Source organism: Colossoma macropomum, unplaced genomic scaffold (genome assembly GCF_904425465.1).
Source record: "Colossoma macropomum unplaced genomic scaffold, Colossoma_macropomum, whole genome shotgun sequence".
Classification (NCBI taxonomy): Eukaryota; Metazoa; Chordata; class Actinopteri; order Characiformes; family Serrasalmidae; genus Colossoma; species Colossoma macropomum.
The window spans coordinates 18,975,567-19,003,555 of record NW_023494798.1 but is presented as its reverse complement, the minus strand read 5'-3'; the positions used below and the strand labels follow the sequence as shown (position 1 = coordinate 19,003,555).

The following is a 27,989-nucleotide window of genomic DNA, read 5'->3' as shown; positions in this document are numbered from 1 at the left end:
ACACTGCTGCCTTCTACTGGCCAAACTGCATGTAACATTTTGTCTTGTCTGTTGACTTTGCCTGTGGCGCATCAGTAGAATACCTGCATGTTTGAATGTTTTCCCTGCTCTAATACACCTGATCCAACTAATCAGCTGATTAACAAACACTTCCTGTGTTTAAGAGGGTCTGTTAGAGCAGGGAAAACACTAAAATGTACAGGTTAGTCTAGGGACCAGCATTAAACAGTTCTTTGTTGATTTTGGAATAATTTTAACGCAAAAATCAAGAGTGAAGCCCATTAAAAGGTACATTAGCTTTTTCATTAACTGCTTTAAATAAGTGAAAAAGGTTTATTTTTAAAGTACTGTACAAAATGCCTTCATTTATTTAATTTCCAGTCATCAGGAAAAAAACAGAAAGCATATTTTAACAGAAAATTACGCAGAAGAACAACTAAATATAGTATCAATTTGCTCAGTATTCATTGTGTCCACTCTTTGCGTTTATTTCAGCTACGTTTTTTTGGCTTTCAGTTTGTTCAAAGTACATGTGACATGTATTTTCTGCTTTTCACAATCCAAGTAATTCCAAACACATTCAATGATGTTGAGATCATCAACGTGGTGTGTTTTGTTTATTTGACTTGCAAGTTTTCTTATTTTTTGTCTATTTCCTTTTCTCAGTAATGGCTTCTTAACAGCTACACATCCTTTCAGACCCAGTGGCAGGATGGACAGAAACACCTGAGGATTTTTTTAGCTATGAAGTAAAAGCAGAGCTTGATTGTCTCCTGACTCTCAACGCTTTAAGTACTTTTTATCAGATAGCGACACTTTTGGTGGTCTACCAGGTCTTGCACTTTTCTTAGTCCCATTTTCTCTATATCTGTTTATGATTTTTGAGGCTCCAGTTTTGGAAACTCCTGTTTTTTTCACTTGCAGGTGGCATGTCTTATATCTAATCCACTCAGAAATATCTCTAGAAAAATGAATAACTATTTTGACTGGAAATGAAAAAAAAAAGTCACAGGTGGTTCCTGACTTTTCCACAGTATTGTAGATTTGACTAAAAGACTAATTAGGTTTATTTTGAGGAAAACAATATTGCACACTTTGCATGTGGTTATACACGCTGAACATATGAATGTTGCTATTATTTTGCAGGAATTCCCATGGCAGCCATTACAATCCCATCATGCAGCAGCCAGCCTTGCTCGCTGGTCATGTGGCCTTGCCCTCCCAGCAGCCTCTGAATGTGGGTGTGGCTCATGTTATGAGGCAGCCATCAAATAATAACTCCTCCAAAAAGAGTAAGCAGCACCAGATGAACAGCAGGTTAGTGAGAAACTGATACTTATTAATTTGTTTAATGATTCAGTGATTTATTAATGTGTTTTGTCATTCATACATCAACGTGCACTTAGGGCCAAAAGTATGGAACCAAGCTGTTAGTTAAAAAAAAAAATCATTAAAAAATATTTTACAATCAACAAACAGCACAAATCAATTGACATTCCAAAAACTCTATTGGTTTGCAAACTTACTGCAATGGCAAAGTCTTCAGTCTTTGTTGATAATGAAATCTTATGTTGACCAGTTTTTATTCCTGATTTGACACGCCTTCTGGAGCATCATCAGAAGCAAATCAAATTATGAATCAGCTTGTTGTACACTTCTGCTGCATCAAGCCAAGCCCTTGTGTTATAAAACTAAAATATTACTGTCCAGTAATCCTTAAAACAATACAATTTTGATGTTCAATTTAATGTTTTAAAAAGCTACTATTGCCTTCAAAGTTTAGCTCAGTAATGCATCTTGTGATAGTTTGCAGGAGATGGTAACCGTGTCTTCCTCTTTTAGGAACGTGTCAGCATATGAGGTGTCCTCCTCTCAGTCCGTGCTGTCCCCTCAGCGCTCCAAGCGTGTGAAGGAGAACACTCCACCACGCTGTGCTGTACTCCAGAATGGCCCCTCCACTGCTTGTGGCCCACCCCAAGTCTGCGGAGGAGGAGGAGGTGGAGGAGGGTGGGGAGAAGAGCAGCAGGCCTCCAGCACCACACGAGACCACCACGTACAACACACCCAACACAACCCTCCACGCCAGACCATTGTCATCCCAGACACCCCAAGCCCGGCCGTCAGCATCATTACCATCAGCAGCGACACAGACGAGGAGGACGAGCACAAGCAGCCCAGCAACACCAGGTCAGCAGAGCAGGAAATGCACTATGAAAACGTCGCCTTAGCCCAACAGGGAAAACACAAGTGAAATACTTGAAAATGTCTGACAGCGCTCTCAGAAGTAGGAGTTATTTTTTAGTTTACACTGGAGCTGTTTTAAGACGCATAAAACCCAGGCTGTTACTGAAAATGGTGGGAATAAACCTTGACAGCATAGTTTACTTTATGCTGTGCATAGAACCTCCATCTTCATCTGGAAAACTGCCACATAGACTTGAAATAGAGCTGTGCTGATACTACAGTTAGTCACTGTATCGAGATTCTATTTTTGATGTTTTTGCATCAATACTTTGAACCTATGGATCAATATTTATTTGCTTACATATCTGTGTATTTATATCCATTTTCAATGTAGATGATGTCATTCAGAGCACTTTGATGTGAAATGGGATAGGAACCAGACGTCTGAAGAGTTTAATAGCTTAATGCCTCTAAAAGCTCCCTCACAGACAGTTATTACATGAAATAGTTACATATATGGTACCTGATGTCTGCAACATTATTTTACATACGTTTTGCCACAGTTCTTTAACCAATTCATGGTGGACATGAAGGGTGTTCTAAGACAGAACAGTCCCCAAAGAAAACATTTCTATTTTCAATAGAAAAAAAAAATTTTTTTTTTCTATTTTACTGTCATCAACATTACATAGAAAAAGTCTGATTGCATGTGAAGGTTCTCTGGTAAATTAGGATAGTACATAAAATTTTTATATGAAATGTCTGTATACAGTGAAGCATTCATTTTCTCTAATATGCAATTTTGAAGAAAATCGCTGTGATATTGTGATGCATTGTGATATGTAAAACCCTAACATGTATCATGATGAATGTGCTATTGATTGTATTGCTCTCACCCTTCCACAGCACGTCATCCAAGCAGAGGAAGAACGTCATCAGCTGTGTGACGGTCCACGACTCCCCAGACTCTGACTCCAGCAATAACAGCCCCTATGCTGTGGAGGCCCGGCCCAGCGGCCCCAATGCCAACAACTACGACTCTAAGGGTGCAGTGCTGGATGACTACAGCAATGGGAACCCCCGCACCATCATTATCCCCCCTCTGAAGAGCCAGACCAGTGAGAGCCTGAACGAGTGTGACCGCCTCCTGCCTGGTGAGATAGTAAAAGACTCAATGAGCGTGCAATTAAAGATGCAGGACAGCAGACATTTAACAAACATTAAATTCACTGCTGTATAATTCACTGCTGTCTGAGGTAAATGCAGTTATGAGACATTTATGAGATCAAGGCACACAAATTAAATCTGTTAGATCTTTAGCCTTACATGTAACAATATGCAGATAGTTTCCAATTCCTTGTATTTGTGTATTATTCACATCACCAGATGTCTCTGATATGTTATAAATGCCTTTGATCTTTACAGACACCATGAACCACCAGAATTCTGCCTACAAGTTTAAGTCCTCCAATGGAGGGTTGTCTGGCAACAATCATTCGTCAGGAGGCATTCCTGGAGGCGGGGTTTATCGACAGCAGCGTACTGGGCCACACCCCTTCCAACAGCAGCCACTCAATCTCAGCCAGGTAAGCAGAGCAGTTCAGAAGTGGTTTCTGGTGTATATCAATAATACAATTACTGATCCCTATTGCACTTTTAAAAAAATCTTTGTGCATTTAACAATAAAGGATGGATTATACACACAGATTTTATGGCTAATATACTGTAACTCCTCTGGCAGCTGAGTTATTTAAATGAGTTAGGGTCCATCACCAAATTCTTAGAATGCACTGATTCTTTGAGACATTTTTTAGATCAGGACTTTTTGTCAGTCAATTTTAAATGTCTCAAAATGGGACTAGGAACACAAAACTATGTATAAGTATGTATATGTAGATGTGTAAGTTTGAACTCTATGTTTCAGGCTCAGCAGCACATGGCAGTAGAGAGGAATGGAGGGCACCGGAGGCAGCAGGCCTACATCACCCCCACCATGGCCGCCCAGGCTCCCTACTCCTTCCACCACAACAGCCCCTCTCACAGCACCAACGTCCACCCTCACCTTGCTGCCACGCACCTGTCAGGCCAACCCCACCTTTACACTTACACAGCCCCTGCTGCCCTGGGCTCCACTGGTACTGTGGCACATCTGGTGGCATCACAGGGTTCGGCCCGCCACGCTGTCCAGCACGCCAGCTACCCACCGGGCATCGTCCACCAGGTGCCTGTCAGCATGGGTCACCGTGTGCTGCCCTCGCCCACACTGCACCACAGCCAGTACCAGGCCCAGTTTGCCCACCAAACATACATCAGCGCTTCACCCGCCTCCACTGTCTACACTGGATATCCTCTGAGCCCCACCAAGATGAACCAGTACCCTTACCTCTAGAGCCGAAAACACTGGAGCCTACCCTACCGCTGCTTACCATTCTACCCCTCCACTAGAGACAGAGAGACATGCTCAAGCCTAACTGCTCCCAACTCTTCCCCCTGTCCCTGACATGCTTAAACTTGAAGATGATTAAGATGCTGATGGAGGAGAAGAAGGAGAAAAAGAAGAAGAGTACTGTGGGAGGGAATATAATGGAGGGGTAAAGTTTTAAAGGAGCTTTCTTTATATCTGAGTTTATTTTTCTTCTCAAAAGGGCCAGTTCAATTTTCTGACTTGTTTGTCATTTGGGTTTTTTGTTCCTTCCAACATGGAAATCTGAGACATTTTTTTTTTCTTTTTACATTATCAATTTCTTTTTCAACAAGGTCACATCTGTTGGCATTTTTGGGAGAGATGGAGAGCTTCTTTCATTAAACCAAGATTTTGTTTGGTTTTCAGATTTTTTTAAAGGCATTCACTGACTGTTGAGCTGAGGTCACATTGTGGATGAGAACTTTGTATAAAGGTGAAATACGGATATCTGCTGCTCTACAAAGAAAAAAATAATGATGGCCTTGAACTGTCTTAAACGTTTCCAAATCACATTCGGCGAGGGGTACGCACATACCCTGCCGTCCTCTCCTGACAACAACTGGAGGAATCTTCTGGAAATATGACAAAAAAGACAAAAAAACTTTCTAGTGTATTTATAGACTTTTCTCTGTTTGTGTTCGCATTTAGACAAGAAAATACGTTTTGTCATACAGTAGGACATTTAGCTAGGCCCCCTTTTTAGAATGTAGCAGGCTGCACCCATTTATTTTATGAAGAACCTTTCTGATACCAATAGATTTTTTCCTCCTCTTTAAATGTGATTGCACAAAGTGGTTGTAATAACAAGCATGTACAACATAAAAGTCTGTGTGTGCGTGTGTGCTGCCGTCGGCCATGTGCGTGGTACACCTTCCTCTGCACCTTTGTGCGATGTATTCTCCACGGTCTTAGGTTTATCATTGTTCCCTCGTAGTGCCTTACAGATATTACGACAGTTTACTTGGCTGGAAACCCTCTAGAACCAACAGAAACTAGCTTGAGAGTTGGCTCCTAGGTTGAACATCTTTTGTCTGAAGTGTTTTGTTTTTGACTTCCAGGTGTGACCGTAGTCCTAAATGTTATTTATAGCTATATTATTATACACAAAAACCATCTCGTACAGCAGTGCTTCTTGTTTAGCGTGCATGAGGTTATTTGACATATTAGATGAAGATACTTGCCTGGGGTAATGAACCAAAGTTGTCATTCAGTAAAGATTAGTAACATTTGTTACTATAATATATATATAGTGTGTTTACTGTGTATCATAGCTGTGTGACTTAGAAACCTCGATACCCATCCAGTGGCACTGACTAGGCTGTGTTTGTTTTTGTCATAAAAGGGAATTCACATGTATATTGACGGAAAAACCGAAGCACTACACATAATTTGTTTGACATCTGTGCTAAGAAGTCTGATTTGTAGTCAGAAAATCAAGTTTGAGGACAAAGATCTGAATATCATCTGCTAAAAGGAACAGAACTCCAGATACAGCACACCAGGCGCTGAAGGGACGTCAGAAGAGTTGTAGCGTCTGCAGAGAGAGTGGCCTTGATCGGCCCCCAGTGAGCCTGGTGCAGGAAATGGTGTAGAAACAGTAAACCTGGGAGGGTGAGAGAGCGGGTCTAGGTAGGGATAAGAGAGATTAAGGTGCTAAAAGATGGCACTAGATGGATTTGGATGGGAATTGTAGGATGGGGGAGAGAGCCTAAATTCCACATCTCAATGAGAATAGCATGTTGGCTTTGAGCACGTAGAACCTGGAGGAGGCTGCGCTACAGGAGGCACTGCATGAATGCACACCATACTCTGATCCGAGGCATCGTTCAGCAGGGTCAAGAAGATCCGTGGTGGATTTTTAGTCTCACGTACATTCTGAAGGCTGCGATCCTCTCAGTTGCCCTGCATGAACGGAAGCTAACCGCTAACGTGTACACCTGGAAGAGTTGTGCCGAAATATCGGTGTTGTTTTTGTTGTTTCTCTTTGTCTTACTTAAGGAATCACTTGTGCTAGATATCACTTTGAGAGAAAGGGATAACTGATATGTTGAAGAATTTGTGGGCCAATGTTTTTTTTTGCTGCTTGAGTTAATGTTGACTTGTCTATTAGCCAATGATTTGATTTACTTTTGTGGTTTTCATTTTGTCTATAAATAGAGGGCACATGCATGTGTTTTATGGTGAATGCATCTAGTTCTCCCCTCTCATGTCATGCCGTAGTACTTGCATTTGAAGTGGTTTTGTTTTGACATTGAGACTTTTTTCATGCTATGCTACAGATATATTGTCTTCTTTTAGAGATTGCTGCAATAATTTTTCATGGGTGTTTATTAGTGGAAGTTTTTTTTATTATTATTATTCATTAAGCCCATTTTTATCTGTATCTGGTGGTTGATAAGTTATAGTAATCCTGAGTATTCTTAAGGGGCATGTACCTGTGCAAAGGAAGCTGAAAACATAGATGTTGTCAGTGTGCTAGACTGAGGTTCGACACCTCCTGCTTGAACATTATTAATAGCTTGTCAGTTTCTATGGTAGTTGGGATGCCCTTTGCTTTTGTAGTTGTATTTGGTTGGTTTAGGCCCACTGGCTCCAGCACAGTGAGAGGGAGAGGTTCCTCTGTTATCAGAACCACATAAAAAAGACATTCCATTCTAGAAGGAGCCATTTTGTCTCTCACTGCACTTTTTGTAGTCTCCAGCCCTCACGCGGACTGGCCTGTCTGACCAAACGGGGACTCGGCTGTCATTTTAAGACATTTTATTTCTTCCCACCAAAGAAATTCAGCATGTTAATGATGCACAAAAGTTGTCCCTTGCTGTAACTGAGAAGACTGGCAATAAAGTCAGTTCAGTCTTAGAAATATACCACAGCACACACAATATACAGAAACACAGATTCATACCTTCTTACACATTATAAATTAATCCAGTCTTCAAAATGTGTGGTTTGTTTCAAACTGGTCAGTGTTGTTTATGTTAAAATCCCCTTGTCCTACATTTCATCTGATGTAGATGTAACAGATTTCTATATGGAAATAAGGCCCCTTATCCATCTTATTCAAAATGTTGTTGACTTTTTTGTTGTTGAAGTTGTTCTTCAGCTTTATTGATGTTATGAAGTAAATATGGATAAAATTTAAAAACTAGGTAGTGCTCCGTAGTGACCTTTGGGCAGAATGAGATACCTTACAGTAAAACCTTTAATAAAATGGTCACTAGTGCAAAAATGAATGTACAATGTGAGACTAAAACACCTGATATATCATGATTACAATTATTAGTGGGTGTGAACTGTCATCTTTTTACTGTTACTCTGTACATTTTTCCTCAAAAAGAAATGCAATAAGTCTCACAGGAACAAACAGGCTTATCAAGATAATGTTTTTTCAAAATAACCTAAATTAGTGTTTATTTTCTTAGCATTTTACTCTCTTTTGTTTGGCTTGTCACATCTGAACTTCATGAAGTCAGTCATAAAGCCCTATTAACCCTACAAAGTGATAACTTGCTTTTGTGATGTACAAGTTGTACTGCTTTGATGCAATGTGTGTCTTTTTTGAGAAATGTAAGCAGTAATGTAGATCCAGTGACCTTATAATTACCAAAATGTGCTATGCCTGAGATGTTAGCATCTTTTATATATGTACAAACAAAAAAAATCTTTTTAATTCTGATTTTATCTCCTCCTGACAAGTTCATTTTCATGTCAAAACACTGCCTTCCAAGCTATCAAAGCTTTAAGCAATGGTCAAAATGGAAATCTTCTTGTATTGGTCATTTACTAAGGCTTGGTGGTACAACCTTGGTTTTATTTAAGTTACTCAAAACAGTATAATGTCAGACAAATTTGACCCCAATGTGAAAAACATTCCCAGTGAGGTATGTACTTGAGGTGAGGTATATACTTAGGTATTTACTTGAAGCATTTTTAGAACCTGACAAAACAAGGTTGTCTAGTGTATGACCCTTAATAATGCAATCAGTATGAGAGGCTTCGTAAAGCACACACTGCTAAACAAAATTGGAGCTGACCAGTGTTTTATCTCTGTTTAACTGTTGGTGGCACAGTGACAGCACTTCCACAGTCTTCAGGCTCTTTTGTTAAGTGTTTGTGTTTTAAAGTGGTTTCTCATCAGGGCGCAGGCTGGAATAGTCATGGGTTTAGTCATCAATCTGTGCATGTGCAAATGTGCTAAGAGGCCAAATATTACGAAATGGCCATTTTCCTTATGACGTTTTAGAACCAAAAAATAAGCAATGACCTTTAACCTCAAGGTGGAGGTCTCAGTCTGCAGTCATTTTTAACCGCATCTTCTTCAGATTCTCTGTCGGGTAAGCTGGTCATGGACTGAAACCTGACTCACCAGCCCTAAAAGCGCTTTGTATTTGTTATAACTTCAGTTTACATGGTGATTTACAGTAAAGTGTACTACTATCTACAGTATAAACTATTCTCCATGTACAGATAACAACACAAAACAGATGGACTTGGTCATACAGGAATTACAGTTTGTCACACAACACAAATCACCAGTGTAATCTGTTATGTAGCTGTGACGCACTGTAGCCATTTCTGCCGCCATCTGTGACATGAACATTTTTTTCTACTTGCACAGCAACAAACGTTCACAATAAAATGTAAACTAAATATTTTTCTATAATGTTTCAAGACCTAAGAAAGCATCAGACCCTGACCCTGATTTTGCTGTATGGTTTCTCAATGGTGTATCTCATTAGTTGTTGTCAAAGCTATTGTGTGCTGCAGTATTTCCAAGTATACTTCTTTGTTAATGTCTTTTTTTTATTATTTAGCTTTCTTTATTGGGGATTTGAAGAAGTGTGATGTCTCATTATTTCAATCTGTTAACGTAGCGCTATGTGTACCCTATACCTTAGACTAATATTATTAAGTATGTTATGAGAATGGATATTTTACTGGCTTTATAGAATGTTAAAATGAATATAATAATAAGAAGAATGATTTAACTCCTAAAAGTTGAGTACTTGCTACTAAGCGCTTGTGTTACCATTAAGATGTTGTGTGCTTCTCTTAATTTTCGTTGTAGAAAAATTGAGTGAGTTTATTATTAGGCTTCGACAACTAATGATAGCAGTGTAAATTTACGGAGGATTTTAACAAACATCTGGGTTATAGAAGAATATAGTTATTTTAATTGTTCTATTTACTAACTGTAGGGTGAGAAGGGGCTCGCATTGTGGTGAACTATGTTATAGCTTGTTATTCACTGTTACTTTTGATCATTTTTTCGGTCTCCGAGGTGAATCGAGTTATTAATGAGAATTTGTATGCTCACATATGCATATTGTATATGTGTAGAAATGTAATCACACTTTGTCTTGGATTTACATTAAACTGTTAAGTCACGGCATTCGTCTCTGTTTCATAATGCTTTCTATTATTTGATGTCTGTCATCAGCTTTGTGTGTTATACAGCAGTTTACAGAGCTTTAATTTTTAAAAGATCTTGTTGACATATTACGTTATTACATAGGGCCGAGTACACTTTAGTACTAGAACATAACATTCTATGTCCCATAAACACACAGAGACAATTTACAGCATGTATGTACAGCACCGAAAGTTTGAGAGCACTTGCTGGAAACTTTATTTTTCAGGAGATTAGATATAAAATAATCCACTCCAGTAAGGATGGGAAAGTCAAAGGAAAACAAGTGAAAAAGAAAAAGATATAAAGGAAATGGAACTCCTAACAACTGTGAAAGACCACCAAAACTGTCACCATCAGATAAACAGTACTTTAATCTTTGAAGAATATGAGAAAATCAAGCTACACTCTTGCTTCAGATCTAAAAAAAATCCATCTTTCTACTGTAAGATAATTAAACGGTACAGGTCTGAAAGGATGTGTAGCTGTCAAGAAGCTGTTACTGAGAAAAGCAAATATGCAAAAAAAGAAAATTTGCAAATCAAACAAAGAACCTGCTGGTGTTCTCAGAACAATGGACTGACCAACCCAGAGTCCAGACCTGAAATGTAAAAAATATCCCTCAGATTGCTTTGAAAAACTGAAAGCAAGTCTCCTGAAAATAAAGGAAGCTGTAATAAAGGCAAAGCGTAGACACAATAAGCACCGAAAAATGGATATTGTATTTAGTTGTTGTGGTTTCTGTGTAATTTTCTGTTAAATATCTGTTTTCTGCTTTTTTTCCTGATGCTGAAAAATGGATAACTTGTACTTAATGGCTGTTTTGACTGGAAATAAAATAAATGAAGGGGGACTTTTTCACAGTGCTGTGTTTCCATACACATACAACACAAGGGGAGCATTAAAGGAATGATCATGAAAGTTATCTCTAAATCTTGGATTTCTCTAAACAGCCATGCTTTTGCCCTAAGCTTCACAAACATGCAGGAAATCACCTGACATTTCTTCACAGCCTTTCTTAAGCACAGATGTAGGACATGCTTTGAATTATCCATTGTCCGTTTTGTTCCATTCAAGCTTGCGAGACTGAGTTCTGGAGAGACAAAGTCATTGGTTGACCTTCACTGCTGTTCTTTGGCAGATAGTTATTTGAGATATATTCTGAGACGTTATTCTGCCGAAAAAGCAAGGACTGTGCAACTAGCTCGATGGAATGGCATGATGTATGCTTATGCTATAATAGCCATGTTAGTTGCCATGGTCTCTGTTAAGATGACCAACTCTGTCACAAGCAAAGTAAGACCACTGCCTCCTTCAGGCCTGACAGTAGGCACAAGTATTTTGCACAAAAAAGTAGTGGTTTCCTCTGAACAGCTGTTTGTTGACAGATTTGTACTTATTCTAGCATATAGCTTGTTGTTCAGGGGTTGTTGTTCAAGTTAAAAATGGCTTTGCATACATCTAAGTTAAATTCATTTGTTTTCCTACAAATGAATTCTCATATACTTTCATTTGTCCATTAATTTGGTGAATTCATTGAATTGCTTTTCATCACCACAAGGGGGCAATGTGAGCCTACATATGTTCATTTAAATTCTCGCTTTCTTACTTTTTGTATTTGCATAATCGTCCAAAATGAAAGCTGGCTAAGAAAAAGAAACGCGTTACAGCTTTTTTTTTTGACTATTGGGACTCTGTGTCTTTTGTTTGAATATTATAATATGCTTTCTTTTTTCTTTTATAAGCGTGCTCTAATTATATAAGTCCATTTGCCCATGGATAGTAAAGAGAATCTCGTTTAATTCTTATTACTTGTATTTGTAACACGTTTTCATTTTTCATGTTTCATATTTTACCTAGGGATTTTATAATTTTCCAAAACATAATAATATAAATAATAATAATAATAATAAGAAGAAGAAGAAGAAGAGAAGAAGAAGAAGAAGAATCTAAACTTTTGGATCCAAATAAACGTGTTGTATGTAGTTCTGTATAGAACCATTTTCAAAAGTGTTCTATGTAGAATCAAATACAACACATTCTCCATTAATCTGAAGAAACATTTCACCATGCAAAGAACCGTTTGAACTCGACTGTTGCCTGTTTTAAAGAACCTTGAAGAACCATCATTTTTAATTTTGTACGTCTCTTATCTTGAAGTGTCTCTTATGTAAGTTTTGTTTTTTTTTCCATCAGCTAAACCCGAACTACATCTGCGATGGAGAAATTTGTTATTTGTTTAGCCACAAACTTTAGATATCATTACCCTAGCTGTAATACCATAACAGTTAACTTAGAGCTGTATTCAAATGTTATTTGTGCTTTACCTGCTAAGGCCAAACCAAAGTGTGCGTTGCCGTGGAAGCGCAGACGCCGTTGGGGGAGTCAACCAAACCCAGAGAATGATGGACAGAGCTTCCAGCCAATCGCTGTAGAGCTCATCGGAATAAATCTCCACATTAGGCCCGTGAAGGGGAGGAGGGAAGGATGCTCGGACAGAGAGAGCAGGAATCAGGCACCTATCCATAAAAAAACAGCCCGTTATGTCCGGAGATCATGGAAAAACAGAAACTTTTGTTTAGACCCGCGCCTGATCTGAGATTGAGTATGGATTACCTCGACTCATATGGACATCCAGTTAATCTGCGCTGAAGGTAAGGGCTGTCGGTGAACGTTAAGTAGCGAGCGGAGATTTCACAAAAGCATGTGTGGCAGATAGTAAAAATTTTCGTTTTGTCAAAGCATTAGCTAGCGCAGATGTTAATTAACTTAGCTAGCTTTATGTAGCTTGAATACCTACAGACATTTATAGTTGTAGCTTGGCTATTTTCACCAGGATAAAGCTGCTAGGTAGTTCTATGTCATCACAAGATAACAACCGTTAACCGTTAACGTTGCTGTCAGAGTCGCTTTGCTTGTTCTGAGAAGTAACTAACGTTAGCCAGGTGACGTTAACGTTGCCAGTAATTTATAGCTTGAATTCGTTAACCTACCGCTCGCTAGCTAACGTTACGACAACGCTACGGCTACACTACGTTACCAGAAATAATGGTAGTTAGCTAACGCTGATGAGAAAAGAGTGAGGTCCATAGCTAGCCGGCAGTTTTAGTCACATACTGCAGTTAATCAGCCCTTCCACATCCTCTCAACACCTAGCTTAATCCCAACTGTACCTGCGTATTAGCGTAGCGTTAATGAAGCTAGCTAACCTTGGATACGGACTAGACAGCCGCAGACGTCTTTTAGCTAACTGCGTTAGTCTGTAAGTGGGCCGTTTATATTTGAATGAAATTGTTGTATTTGAAAGCTGCAGTAACGGCAGTAGCGCGAGGGAACAAAGGAAGCGTGCAGCTCGCGCAGCGCCTGCAAGCTGAAGTGAGCTGCTTATTCGCCAGCTTCTTGTTCGAATTTTCCCGTTCCACCTTAAATGGTGCAGCAGTTCCATTCTGGCGCCTCAAGGTTCCTCAGGCGCCAGAATGGAATTGCTGCGCTATTTAAGGTGGAACGGGAAAATTCGAATAGGAAGCCAACTTCAGCCTCGTCGGCGCTGTATCCTGTTGGCGGCGTGGAGAGCGGGGGGCAGATAGTGCCGATTTACGAACTGGTGCTGTTTTGTTTCTTAACAGTACATATCTGTGTGCATGTTTTGTGGTGTGCTTTGAGGAGCGCACTGCATTGTAGACCTCTCTCATGCCACGATTTCTCCATTTCACATACAGCGATTGTTTGCTCTTGGTGCAGCTCGCTGGAGGCACGGCGCGGGCGGAATTCTGTGAGCAGCCACAGTGCGGACCCTTCTCCTCTGACCACCTCGGACAAAACATGAGTCTCTCTACATGGAGGGCCTGATGCTCGAATCTGCTTTAACGGGGCTCTGCTGGGCCGCCGTGCACAGAGGCCGGTGCATGCTCTACTTGAGACTGCTCATGGTGGTCTCCATGACGACCGCACACCCACCTGCTGAAGGTAAGTTGCACGAAGGTCCTTTAACTGTTTAAAAAAAAACAAAATACTTCAGACTTCCAGTATTGAGGATGTGCAGTTTGACCAAAAGTATTCAGACGCCTCTTCTAATTAGTTAATTTAGCTGCTTGAAGGTGCACCCACTGCTTACACAGGAATTTGATTGCAAGCACATAGCTTGTGTAATATCATTGTCAATAGAATGGGTCAGTCTGGAGCATCCACTCTTGAGCCTGCTTGAGCCAGTTTGCCCAATGCCAAATGTCAGCTAGGAGTATAAAGCCCTACCAGCGTTGGGTTGTGGAGCAGTGGGACTATGTTCTCTGGAGTGATGGATGAGCATGAGAAAGCTTTGGGATGAGCTGGAGTGGCATTTGTGATTCTGAACTAATCATCCCATATCAGTACCCGATCTCACAAATGTTCTTGTGGCTGAATGCAAACAAATTCTCACAGCAATATTCCAACATCTAGTGTAAAGCCTTTCCGGAAGAGTAGACACAGTTACTGCAGCAAAGGGAGGACAAACATTCTATTAATACCTTTAATACTTCTAGTAATTTGACCTTTGAAGAAACACTGGGTGCACAGGTGCCTACAAACATTTTTGGACACAAGTGCATATATAGTTACAGCCTTAATGATTCTATTCAAGTGACTGGCTAGCGAATAAGCATATGATGAAATGCTTCTGACATCTTGTCATGTCTTCTACAGTATTGCGCCTCTGTGGATGACACTGGTGACCTTTATTCTAAGCAATAGTTGTTCAGTGTTTTGCTAAGGTCATTGAGGATACCATTTATGAATCATATCTTCACATATTTTTAGGATGTGTATCAAGGTTCAATAAATATTTTTGAATCTTTGTAACCTTAAAACTCTTAATAGATTCTCCATGTTACGTTCTTATTACAACTCCAATTATTTATATGCAGGATAGTGATATTGTAATTCTCCATGACTAGTACCAAGTTTGTTGATGTACTGTTGAACCTCAGTGATGGGCTTGGTGATGTAACAAGAAACTAAACTTGTGCCAATAACAGAATCCTCTTATTTGATAATCATGTGGAAACGGATAATGGTGAAGCTCCAGTTCATACGCTGTCTCTCTGTTTGTTCCCACATCTGCTTCAGTGTTACAGCCTGTCTAAAAATTACTGTAAGAAAAAATCACTATTTTTATCTCTGCATATATGTTTGCTATATAGATCTACTGTATACTAGCAGAAATACTACTACTACTACTAATACTGCTAATAATAATAAAAGCTGCATTTTTCTTTTGGTAATTTTGAGATGCTCTCTAGTACTGAAGTCAAATGTGGGAGAAAACACAATGATAGAGAGTTTAAGAATTATTTTTGTCAGTAAAAAAACACAAACACACAGCTCAGTAAAACCTGTGCTTGTCATATGTTGTCAGCCTTAATTTTGCCACAAAAAGTAATTTAGTCTCTAAAGATAGGAATTGTGAATGTCACACAAACTTCACTCTCTGAGGCCACTTAGCTTGGTGCCTTCTCTGAAGCCAGTTCAGCTGAGGTCGCTTTAAACTGCCCATTTCACCTGATGAACGAGAGTTTTTCCTGAAAGCTGAAACTGTTTTGTCTGATGTATGGAACCTAATGCTTTGGTGTGAGGATGCCCTAAAATGTACATTGTACCATATACGGTTTGTACTGGCATGATATCTGCTTACAGCACTGAGCATGTTCAACCAGAGCAGCTCAACAGCTGCTGTCTATGCTAGGTACAGTAAATGTGGTGTTAATGTAGAATATCACATCAACATGTTATACAGCTTATTATGTTCATGTGTGGGAGTGCTAGTGTCTTGTGGTTTTCATGAAATAAATAAATGGATAACACGTTTTTAAACTGTTGATAAAAGAGTATTTACCATCATTAGGGACTGTTACAGTGGTAATTTTGCCACTTGAGCACAGTCCTACAAGACCTATCTGATCCACTGTAAAAACGTTCATTATCCTTAATACATCTGATATTCTGGTTTTGTATATTTTGAGAGGTCTCTTTGGCAAGTTAACTGTTTACATTCTTGCAAGCCCTGCATGTGCTCATCATTCTTCTAAGCACGGTTTGCTCAATTTTTTACAAACTCTGAAAAGGGCAAACAAACAGTGCTGTGCTTCGACATAGGGGCTTCTGTTTCTGCTCTGAAATGCTAATTTGACATGATAAATATTTTGATGTTACCAAGCTGTTGTTATCTTTTTCCAGACAAGTTTCAGTGATAAGGACCTGGTAAAAGTGTTTTGTTGTTTTAAGGCAGATAAGGCCTCCTAGAATCCTCTGTCTCTTGAAGACTAAGATATTTCAGGCCTTGTCTGACTTTTAAGTGAAATTTCAAAAAGCATGTCAGATTCACTGTCAAATGTCTGTCTCACTGTTGTTCTATTATTTGTTCCAAGAAGCCATTCACCCCATAGTGCTCTCTGCTGCTGATTGAAAGGTGGTTGTTGTCAACTCTATACTCTACTGCTGTCTCAACAGTTTGGAACTGCTGACAGTCTCTCTGGTCATTGCCAGATATTGTGGTAAGGTTTATGATGGAGCTTTAGGCCTAACGATCAGTTTGGGGAAGCGATTTGCTATTTCAAACACACTTGGTTTAGAAAGCACTGGCTGAGTCTGTCTTCTGCTGTATCTCTGAGCTTCAGAGATGGTACCAGATCTGTATGTTGATTTAGTATTCTGAATCTGAACTCTACCTTCATTAATATCTAATATTCATGCCACTGTACAGCTGGCAAAAATGTAATATCACGATTCTTGTAGTTTTCAAGATACACAATATATTTTGGCAATTTATTTTTTCTGACATTGGGTAATTTGGAATCGACAAAGTAGAGCCATATTTAAAACATGCTAGTGATGCACTGATACAAGTTTTTTTCAGACAGAGTATTGAGTAAGAGTACATGTTTTTAGCGCTTGCCATTGCTGAGTCTGATACCATACAGAGTAACCTACTTTGACTTAAGTAGTTGTTATTGTAAATGTGAGCAGTGTAATTTAACGGATACATTTTTAAAATCTAGCTTATGTTAAATGCATTAGCTAGCTATGCTAACATTAGTTACCTTGGATCAAGTAATGTTGCAGTGGAGAAGAGGTGGTTTTGTTCCACATCAGAAAAGCACTTCTGTACAGATGTAAGGAAAGTATGTTTCATAGTTTTGATCCCATTCGCCTCATCTGTATCTTTCAACAACAGTCTCTGCAGCACGGTAACAGCAGGAATCACGTCCAAGGCTAGTCAAAGTACTTTATTTGTGGAGTTTTATGTCTTGTTGGAGTCTTTTGTTTGGCTGGTTGAGCTGTAGTTGAATGTCCTCTACAGCCAGGCATAAAGGCTGCCGCCATTAGTTGTCATAATCAATGACATTGACACTGAAAATGCATTGACATCAATATTTTAAATAGATGCATTGTCATTATTTTTGATCTTTAAAACACTTCAATTCAAATAACAAATGCTTTTCCTGAATACCACTACGGAATTGCTGTGTGCATGATGTTAGTTGTTTTTGGCTCCAGTCATCGGACCATTCAGTTATAAAAGATCCTTGTTTGTTGCACCAGAGTCTGACTTGGCTGTGAAAGAGGTTTCTAAAAGTTTCCAAAGACCCAAAGTTGAAAGTATAGGAGTACTTTAGATTAGCACAAAACAAAAAAGGTACACTGTGCAAAGTTTTGATGGCATACCTCAGCGGCAGTAGCAAGATGCACGAGCACCTAAAGAGAAAATACACAGATGCTATTCTGGATGATGGACAGCCAGAAAAGGCAAAGCCACTGTAAATGTTGTCTGTTCATGTTTATTAAATCACCATTAGTAGGGAGAGGTTTTTAAAATCTGTTTTTGTTGTAGCTGCTAAATACACTCATTCTTAAAGCCATAAGTTGTCTGTCTGCTACCTTAGAATTTCCATTGAATAAGTATTTGAGAAATGTTTAGGCTAGATTCCGGGCTTATTCTATGTTGATTGATCGTGCTAATATGTGTGTTTGTGCTTTCAGCATGAAAAATCGTAACACGTTTTCTACCATGCCATGACAAATTTCAGAGTAAAACACAGTTTCAGGTAGGATCTCTGAGCTGGCAGAGCATTTTCTTTCAGTGATAGGTTTGGATGAGAGGGGGAGATGAACCATATTATTGGTTAATCTTATTTTTCTCCGTCGGCTGGTGTGCACCAATGTAATCAGACATCTGAAGACATTTTAGAGGTGGCTGAAAGTCATTACATATAGATGGAAAATAATGTAAAACGAGTTTTTGTCTTTTAGTGATATGACATGACAAATCATGTATGACAAGGGACATGAACTAGCATGTAAAAAAAAATTGCATGCAGGTTATTTTGAAAGGCCTGGCATGAAAGTAATGGAGACAAAAATCATTAGTTTATATGCTGAGTTATGTTTAATGACCAGTCTCCTGTAAACAGTGTGATAAAATTGCCTGTGGCAATTACCACAGTCCAAAAATCAATCCGTTCCAAAATAATCCTGACCTGGACTTTAATGATTAGATCTGCCAGTGGTTACGAATAGGACAGAATTAATAATTTAGTATGTATAATGTTTTCACAGGATTGTTGTTACTGAAGTAGAAAAAGAGAAACAGCTAATCTCTTAACATACTATTAAAGGTGCCAACTTAATTTTTTTCAGGTCTTAAACTTTTAAGTGAGCTGGTAAAGGCTAAATGCTTTAAAGTGAAACCTGTAGTCTGTAAAGTACTAGTAGCCATGCCAAAGGATAAACTATGTAAATAATTTTGATAATGTTTAATTCAAATTCTAATAGTGAAATCTTTCATGCATTTTTGGCTTTTCTTTTGTAGGTCTAATGCTGATTGCAAAGCTTACACTTCTTCGTGGTAGGATACTGTGTTTTCAAAAAGAAAGGCCCAGTTTGGATAGGCACCTCCAAATGGGCTCCAGTTCAAATGGTCTGAAAATAATAACTGTCATCATTTCATTTATCACACCATTCCCTTCAGACTGTGTACACTTTTTTCCACTTTCCTACTTTTTGAATAGTTAGGCAACAGTTTTCACTGTCATTTTCAGCCATGTGGCATTTGAGTGCTCCAAATATAGAAGCCTACTGACCTTGTTTCTCCTTTAGTACAATAAGTATGTGCAGTGATGTCCTACCTCAAAGTTTTTAAGGTTTCCTGTTTGATTCAGAAATGCTCATATTTAGAAATAATAAACAGAAGATAGAAGAATTTTCAAGTGTGTCGTCTGGCAGCAGTTCAGGATGCAAATTCACCAAATTGTGAATGTGTACTTGGTATGCTGTGACCTCAATATAAGGTTAATGTGACAGAAGCCCTCACAGTTAAAAATCACATTATTTGTATTTTAGTCATACTACTCAATTGCTTTCTCAAGGAAATGCAAATGGAAATAGATGCAAAGCCTGTTTTTTGTTGAGTAATTAAAATTTCTCCACCTCCTCAATACTTATTTGCCTGTCTGTTTGTCTGTGCAAAGCAGACGTTCTTCTGTTCTGTATCCTTTATTCTGCAGTTTGGATGTGAATGCTTGTGAAGACAGCGCTGATGGAACAGCAGAGGCATTGGAGACATAGAGGCCATTTGGGAAACAACCTTGCAGGAAATTAGCTATTCAGAATAGTTTTTAGAGGGATGGGTTGCTGGGATCCATGTGCAGGATTTCCCTTAGCAAACAACATTTATGTGTTTGTTGGTTAACTAGCATTCTGAAAAATCTGCTGGAGAGGAGAAAAAAGAAGTGTTTGTTTATGGAATAGCGGTATGAACTTGCATCGGTTATTATAAAAAAGAATGAAAGTGAATTTGTCATTAGTTAATTGTCAGGCATTTTTTTGTGCAGGACGCAATCAGGTTGCTAAAGCTTATGGACTCTAATACCGCCAACAATCTGCAGCTTACAGGTGTTTTAATCTGATTGCATTTATATTGAAAAGCACTGCAGAGATGTTTGTGTGATGTTGCCGACCCCCAACAAATGATTTTCCCCGATGATATCTCTGCATAATCAACATCAAGACTAATCTTCTCAGTGGGTTATAATCTAAAATGTGTATGTGTGTTGTTGATAGGCTTTGTGATTTATTGACATTGAGTTTCCAAGGTTACAAGATATTGTTGTAACCTTGGAAACACAAGGAGGTGTTAGGGGGAGTATTCAAGGACTCCTCAGAGCTTTTACATTAGCTACAGTGTGCAAATCAATGCACCATGCTTTTGTAATCAAGGCTTGTGATGTGTATGGGGGAGTATATGTACATGTGCCTGGCTGTTTTGATGCAAGCCCACCTTTCTCATCTCACCTTCTTATGCCTCGTCAGTATCAACTAAGGCTGCACGACAAGTACAGAACACCAATATTGCGATTATATAGCTGCATACTGTGATTGTCATGTACCTTGCAATATATTAAAAACACACTGGCCAATCAGTAATGTGACATGGTAAAAATCTGGCCTTCATTATTTTGGCCAGAATAGTTTGTTCCATGATTTGTTACACGAGTGCTTTGATTCATTGAAGGGGAAGTCCACCCAATTAAAAAAAATTCCACATAATTCAAATGTGGAGATGTAAAGAAAGCCATTCAGAGTGGTTTAATTTAAAATGGATGGATAGATAGATACTTGCCAGTTTCTTTACAGTGTTGATGATGGGAACCCGGGGTCAAGATGTTTACAATGCAAGTCTAGACATTTTATTTACTATCCAAAACGATCAGTGAACCTACACAAGATTTTATATGTTGAGAATGGGAAAAGAGGAACAAAATATAGAGCTTCTTTGGGGCCTGTTTTCTCTTAACCTTCTTATAAAACTGTCAGAAACAATGTCTCAGTCTTCAGGCAGGATATTCATGACCATTTTGTGTAGTAACTTTCTGAGAGGGAGCTTTTAGAGGCCAGATGTTCAGTTCCTATCACCACCGCTGAGAACAGTTCTGACTTGGTGAGTTTTTCTAGAAAGGATGACATCAGACCACTTTAATTAACTTTCCTTACATTTTAACCATTTAATTATACAGACATTTTTAAAAATAGGTGGAATTCACCTTCAAAACATGCACAGAAATGGTCATGTAAACCTGTGATTGGTCAAGATGCACACAGAACACAGTAAAAAAATATTGTGATTGGTCACATGAGTTCTCACTGTTGGATTATTACATTTCCAACGTAACATTTTGTTTTATAAAAAAGCAATACTACACTAGTAAAATATACTTTGTAAGGTTTCTTTTGGCAAAATGTTGAAGGAACCATATACTGCATTTTTCTAGTATTTTATTTTTCCCCTGAGGTCCGCTTATGACTTCAGAGTGAGTCATACGTCATTTTTACCTGACAATTTCCGACCTTTCTTTATCACTTAGAATTGAACAAACTGTTTATGTTACTGTGCTTTTAAGTCTGATATATGTAAATGAGCTCTGTTCTGATTGGTTTCCCTGCATTTCAGCCACAAAAAAATGGGCAAGGCTGAACTGCTGTAGGCTGAAAAGGCAGAGATATGTAAATGTGTTTGCATGACCTCATGAAAACACTGAATTCAGATTGGGCTGTTTTTGCGCTCAGTTTCCACATGTGAACTGGGTACACAAACAGTGCATTTTGAAACTTTACATACTACATCAGAGACTTTTATTTCAAAAGGTTAGTTTCCCTGATGTTTTTAAGAGAAGAAAACAGAACATAACAGTCAAATCAGGGAGTGGTATTTTAAGTTCATAAGGCATTCTTGTAACATACAGTAAAAGTACATAGGAAGAGTGGGTTCATTTTTCTTTATTTTATTATTCTTTATTAACGCTAACTCATCTGATACTGTGATACCATGATGCATTTGGAAAATATTGCAATATTGAACTTTATCTGTGTTGTCCAGCACTAATGAACTTTATCTGTGTTGTCCAGCACTAATGTGCAGCCCTACTATCAATGAATGTGCATTGAAAACAAGGCAAACCACTTTTAAACTTCCTCTCAATCTCTCTGGTAAGTGAAATTGAGCCAGTTGTCTCCTGGCAGGAAAAAGAGACAAGATCCTTCTTAAAACCAGCTGTTTTTTCTCAGTGGAAGCATGCTCTGTCCCTCTGGTCATTCACAATGTATAAATCCACTCAAGAGTTATGATAGCTCTGCTTTCTACTCCACTGACTCCCATTGGCTGGAGGAGTGTGGCCTTCATTGCTGGAAGAGTGTGTAATAGTGGCAGTGTGAGTCAAGTCCCAGAGTCCAGCACGTGGAGACGGTGAAGCTAGGCTGCAGAAGTGGCCCCAGATCTCCTGGGGCTGATGGAGACAGCAGATGTTCTGAACAAGTTTGTTAGGCTATTCCTGTTCGTGCTATTGCAAAATTAAGCAGGAGCTCCTTTTTGAATTAAGTGTTAATGAGTTGCGTAAGATGCAACTTAGCCTTCAGTGGTTCTTCCTGCCACGCTTTAAACTTGCTTTTTGTACATGAAGGTTTGTGTGTGTTTTCAGTATATAGGTGATAATTAGTGGGATCTCATTTGGCTCATATGAGATCACTGTTTTTTAGTTATGATAACCCAGTGGTTGATGTTACAAATGAAGAGTAATCTCACTTTTTCTTGGTCTCCTGCTTTTGCACTGTGCATGTCAAGGCCAAGGCTCTCAGAAAAGAATTACTGAGCAAATGTCATGCAACTCTGTAAAACTCCTGGCTAATTACAAGTGTTGTCTCTTTTCGTATGAAACCTGATCTGTTTTAGAGTGACAATGAGAGCATTCATTATTCATTGCCTTTGGTACTGGGGACAGATCAGCATGCCAGGCCCATCAAAAGGCACGGGGCCACGATGCCCAGGCTGCTCCTGAGCCTGCCACACTAGAAAACAAAATCCCATTGAGGGACAGCGGGGCTGTTGGAATTCAGCCACTTTGATGCTGAATGCTTTCATTGCTCAGGGGGAGTTGGTGTTTTTTCAGTGCTCTGGTTTGACTTTGTCTTTGGAGAATGCTTCAACTTAAGGCCAAGGTCAGGTCAGTGGAGGAGAGAGGCTTTTTGCCACCAGTCAGGAGATTTAATGCTCTGTCCAGAAGAAATGGCTTCTTCTAATAATAATAATGATAATAGAAATAAGAATCAGGGCAAAAGCGAAGAGGAAAAAAAAAACACAACCATGAACGTTTTTGAACCGTTTGCCACAGATTTTCCATATGGTTACCTGAATAAGAGGCTTATACTAAATATTCTCAAAAAAATTGTTGTACACATTTTAGGCTGATGTTAATGTACTAATTGTGGTGTATTTTTCTCAAGTAAATGTCTATTAATTCCATTTAGCCCATTGCACCCACCATGGAGAAGGTGTTCACCGTTCACTTATGCTATTGCCAGATGTAAGTAATAATATGGACATCTGCAAGTAATTTGGACTCTTCTGTGCTTCTAAGATAAAATCTTTTTTAACAAGCTAGTTTTCCACAGCAGGATCTTACATTCACCAGTCTTACACTCTAAATGCAGTGAGGCAGCTTACAGTCTTGAGCAGCACTAGGGAATCAATTCCCATGGGAGATATGAATACTCACCACAGATATAGAAACCCTCATATACTGTATGTCTGTAACAAACTCTTAGAGACTGTTATTTTTTCCAGTTTGTGGCTCCGTTGGTTCTGGCTCTGTCTCTGTATTTGGTTGGTCTGACTTAAACAGGAATGCATTTACAGGATGAAAGGAACTAAAGAGTCTAATTAACACCGCTGTTTGTTCTCTTTCCATCTGCTCTGATCCTTAAGGCCGGCAGTACTCCTCTCCATTACTCTAATATGCTAGTACCTTTTAGAGCTCATTTTTATCACACTTTCAGTCATTAATTGGCCTACGATCCTGTCCTCAGCATCCGCTGATGGCAAAGTCTTTGCGATTTTTGGCTCTTGTCAGTCATGAATTCAGAGAAGCTTTGTGCCTCTTGGCCCGTTGCAGTGCAGGTTTGGACCAGCTTTGCATCGTCTGATACACCACATGTCACTTGTCTAACGCGACACCAGTGGCTCCAGGCTGTTATCTGTTATCCTGGCCATAGAACTCTGTTTCCTATCTACTTGTTCTGCAGAGTATTTAAGAGTAGAAGCCCTTCAGGATAAGAATGGTCTTTTTCAGTTTGTAATCAAACCTGGTGAAAGCAGAGGAGTGCGAGTAGGGTCTGGGAGGCTGAGATAATGCTGTGTTGGTGTCAAGGCAGTCAGACAAGAACTCCGTGGCTATTTTACTCTACCTGTTAAGCTCAGATGACTGAGAGAAAACAGCATGGTGATGTCATTCATCACTTGGCTTCATTACTTTGAATGTGGTAGTCAGAGATGACCCATTGCCACTTTTTCTTTTTCTGATGCCAGTATCGATACTACAGTAGTTTTCATCTATACTGCACTAGTTTTTTTAGTTTAAAAACTACTACTACTATAAAATGAGTGATTTTTCATTTACTTAAGACAACCGTCTAAAAGTACCATGCTTAAACTACTCACTCTAGTGTTGTACGAAAAAGAAAAACCTTTGCAAAATTAGGTAATGGTTATGGTAACATTAGCTTACAAGTGGCTGCTGTTTACTTTACATTGTGCTTCAAGCAATTCTGTGATATATCAGGCTGGATTTCCTACAGAGTCAGATCGGATTTGTTCTTTTGTTTCCTGACTGATAACCTGTACAGCATTTTCTGCAGATATTGGAGTGATGTGGTATGTAGTGATAGTATGTTTTTATGTTTGTTATGCACCTCCAAAAAAAACCTGCACACTGACATTGTGGTTTTTGCATTGATGCTTTCATACCCTTCAGTGTCTTTAGAGTGATTCTGTGGCAGACTCTCTGACTATGAGCCTGTATGAACCCTGCCTGAGGTAATGGGCCGAGCGTGGCAGAAGGCTGCCACTGAGGCCATGTTGCACTGGGCTGCGATAACTGTACGCCTCAACACACGGCTGGACTGGCTCACTCGGACCAGATGGTGTCATCCCAGCAGAGCGCATTTTATTGGAAATTCAGTTGCTCAGTGAAATGTGGACACAACAACCAATGCACAGTTCAGGTTTTTACAACTACGGACCACTTTGACGTAGCAAAATTAGGTTTGCCAGACCAGGATCACCACTTCCAAGTAAGTGGGTGCTCTGTCAAGCAACTACTGTGGTAGTAATTGTGTAATGTTACTACACTGATATTACTTACACCGTTCGGACTTAAGTGAAACAATGACTCAGCTGCTGTTCATCTTCCCTTAAACATTGCGTGCTACAAACAAAATACAGTTGTCCTCAATATGTCTTGTAGGAACATTCTTTTCATTAGAGCAAGGCAGTGCTGCCTGAAGTGAAGCCAGCAGGCTAAAGTTGGCTGGTGAGGACATTTGATTTGGCCCACCAGAAAGTTATCCTGACCACACCCCCTCACCCAGTGAAAGAACAAGCATGTTTTTATACTATATATGACTTATTAAGTTCAGGTTTTGCCTTTAAAGGGGAATTCCATTTCAAAACTCCTGAGTCATGCAGAGTGGTTTGATGTGATTGGTTTTTTTATTGCAGAGAAACTGACAATGATTTCTTTACAGTGGTGGTGATAGGAACCAGGTGTCATGATGTCTACAACACAAGTATAACCATTTTATTACTTTGCTCTAAAACTACCAGTGAACCTACACTTGTCTCTTCTGAGTTTTTATATGTACTGTTGATAATAGTAAAACAGTAGTAAATCTGGAAAAACTTTAATAGTTTAATTGGGTACTATTTTGCCTTAGAACACTGTGCATGTACCTCTGTGCCATAAACATGTTTAAAAATATGTTTTAAGCAAAAAGCTTATTGCACAACTATTGTAAAACAGTGTCTTAGGCATCAAGCAATATATTCATAGCCATTTTATGTAATAATTGTCTGTGAGGGGACTTTTAAAGGCATTAATTACTTGGTTGTTTGGTTCCTATTGCCACCACTGTGAACAATTCAGAGTTGCTAAGTTTGTCTAGAATGGAGCTTTTCACTTCAAATCATTCCAGAAGACCTTGTTTACATCAAGATTTTATTGTGCTAAATTTTTGAAAAATCTGTGTTTTGATGTATTTAAATCAGAAAATGTAGTGTAATGTTCAAAAATACTTTTAAACTTAGTTTAACACCTACCTCACTTATTTGTATATTATTTTGTTTTTTTGGCCATTGGCCCACCTCAAGCATTGTACTTTGGCCCCTAAGACAAAAACATTAGGCCTCAATTAAATGTTAAAGCGATAGTTGGGTGTTAAATCAAATTTATTCTTATCTTCGTAGTCAATCAGCCAAGACATGTTTAGTGTCCAACGCTTCTTTAGTTTTGTATTGGAGCTAAGAAGCTAATGTAGTTAGCAAGTAATGGAAGCTTATGGCCAACAATTAGCATTGTGCAAATTGTGTTACTTAATTGTCACACACTTGCCTCAAACCACATCGAGCTGTTAAGTAATCTGACGTAGACTTGTCTGTGTGGTTCTTGCATTTTATGGTCTGCTGTTATCTACACAAATTCCATTGTGTGATGATTTAAGCATGTAGTTTGCACAATGCTTATTGACACAAATAAGCCATTATATGAGAACTACATTAGGCGTGTAGCTCCAGAACAAAACTGAAGACACAAACTTCAGACACCACTCATCTCTTGGCTGACTGCGTTTGGACAAAGATGTGTAAATTATGTTTTTCACTGAACTGTAGCTTTAAGTCATTATGTGCGTGGAAAGCTCCAGAAGTGTGTTCTGTAAGTGCCGTCCGTCTCTGAGTTGAGAGCTTGCAGAGTGACACAGTCTTCAGGGCCTCTCTGGTTACACGTCCAGCCTTCCTGTCTTTTGAAGAAGTCTGAGGGAGTGGGGGAAACACACAGAGAACTTGAGCGTTCTCCTGTGAATTACACAATACACCAACTATGATGCAGAGTTCTGCTCTGGAGACCATCCCAGCATAAGCCTGCCTCCTCCTCCATTAGCTCTCTCTCTTTTTCTCTCTCTCTCATCATCCTATAACTATACCTGTTTCTTTGCCTTCGCATTCATCTTTCTGTCATCAGTCCTGTTTGAAGTGCATTACCTTTAGTACACAGGAAAAGAGGGAGTTTACAGTGTGGTGAGGAGCAGACATGACCTCAGTCATGATCACTCAGATCAGACAGAAAAATAGCATTTTGCCTGCCATGCTGTAGAAAGTCATGCTCCATAACCTGACAGGACTGAAGTCATATACTTTTAGCAGAATGTATTTTTATTTATTACACTGTAAATAAATGATTTGATGTTTTAAATGGTTTGTCTGCTACAATTTTCTATTATTTTCTTGTATTTTTTCTTGAGGTCCACTTAAAACATGTGTGTGGTTTTATGTAGCAACACAGTCATCATTCATTTTTACATGACAGTTTTCCAGCCTCTATTTGTCCCTTAGAACATTTCTCAGACTTCTTTAGTCTAAGGTCCTCTTTGTGGACAGTGTGTTACTGTCTCTTTAAAACTGATATACGTGAGTCCTTTCTGATTTGTTGCCCTGTATTGTGCCTTGTTCAAAAAGCAGCCTAGGCCAAAACACACTTTATAACTTTAGTCCACATAATTTGCATAATTTTTGGAGTGGGTGTTGCCAGATTTCAAATGAATTCAAGTTTTAGTCCTTGAGAGAGATCACCTTTGATCTCTGAGACAGCACTGCATTAAAAATTAGCATGCTTCTGTGATGGACATGTGGTGGGCTCTGAAATACTTCGACAGAACGGTTTTCAGTAAACTTTGTTTACTGAACAAATGCAGGTTATTTCTGTACCATGCACAGTGGAAGCCTTGTATATCAACAACAGCCAGAAATGTTGCAGACCTCTCTGGGCTTCAGCTCATCTGAAATGGACTGATGCACAAAGG

At 39.0% G+C, this 27,989-nt stretch overlaps 2 protein-coding genes across 2 annotated transcripts in view; both read left to right on the top strand.

Annotated features, from left to right (window-relative positions):
• The window catches only part of hipk2 (homeodomain interacting protein kinase 2), a 126,128-nt gene extending 116,088 nt beyond the window's left edge, over positions 1–10,040 (top strand). Inside the window, exons 12-16 of the mRNA XM_036585251.1 lie at positions 1,147–1,317; positions 1,843–2,187; positions 3,091–3,338; positions 3,610–3,770; positions 4,109–10,040. Coding sequence (XP_036441144.1) covers positions 1,147–1,317; positions 1,843–2,187; positions 3,091–3,338; positions 3,610–3,770; positions 4,109–4,573 — 1,390 coding nt within the window. The 3' untranslated portion in view covers positions 4,574–10,040. The remainder of the gene's footprint in view (positions 1–1,146; positions 1,318–1,842; positions 2,188–3,090; positions 3,339–3,609; positions 3,771–4,108) is intronic.
• A 2,502-nt stretch (positions 10,041–12,542) lies between these two features.
• si:ch211-1e14.1 (UPF0606 protein KIAA1549) overlaps positions 12,543–27,989 on the top strand; it is a 63,769-nt gene continuing 48,322 nt past the window's right edge. Inside the window, exons 1-2 of the mRNA XM_036585262.1 lie at positions 12,543–12,712; positions 13,778–14,024. Of these exons, the coding sequence (XP_036441155.1) occupies positions 13,895–14,024 (130 nt within the window). The 5' untranslated portion in view covers positions 12,543–12,712; positions 13,778–13,894. The remainder of the gene's footprint in view (positions 12,713–13,777; positions 14,025–27,989) is intronic.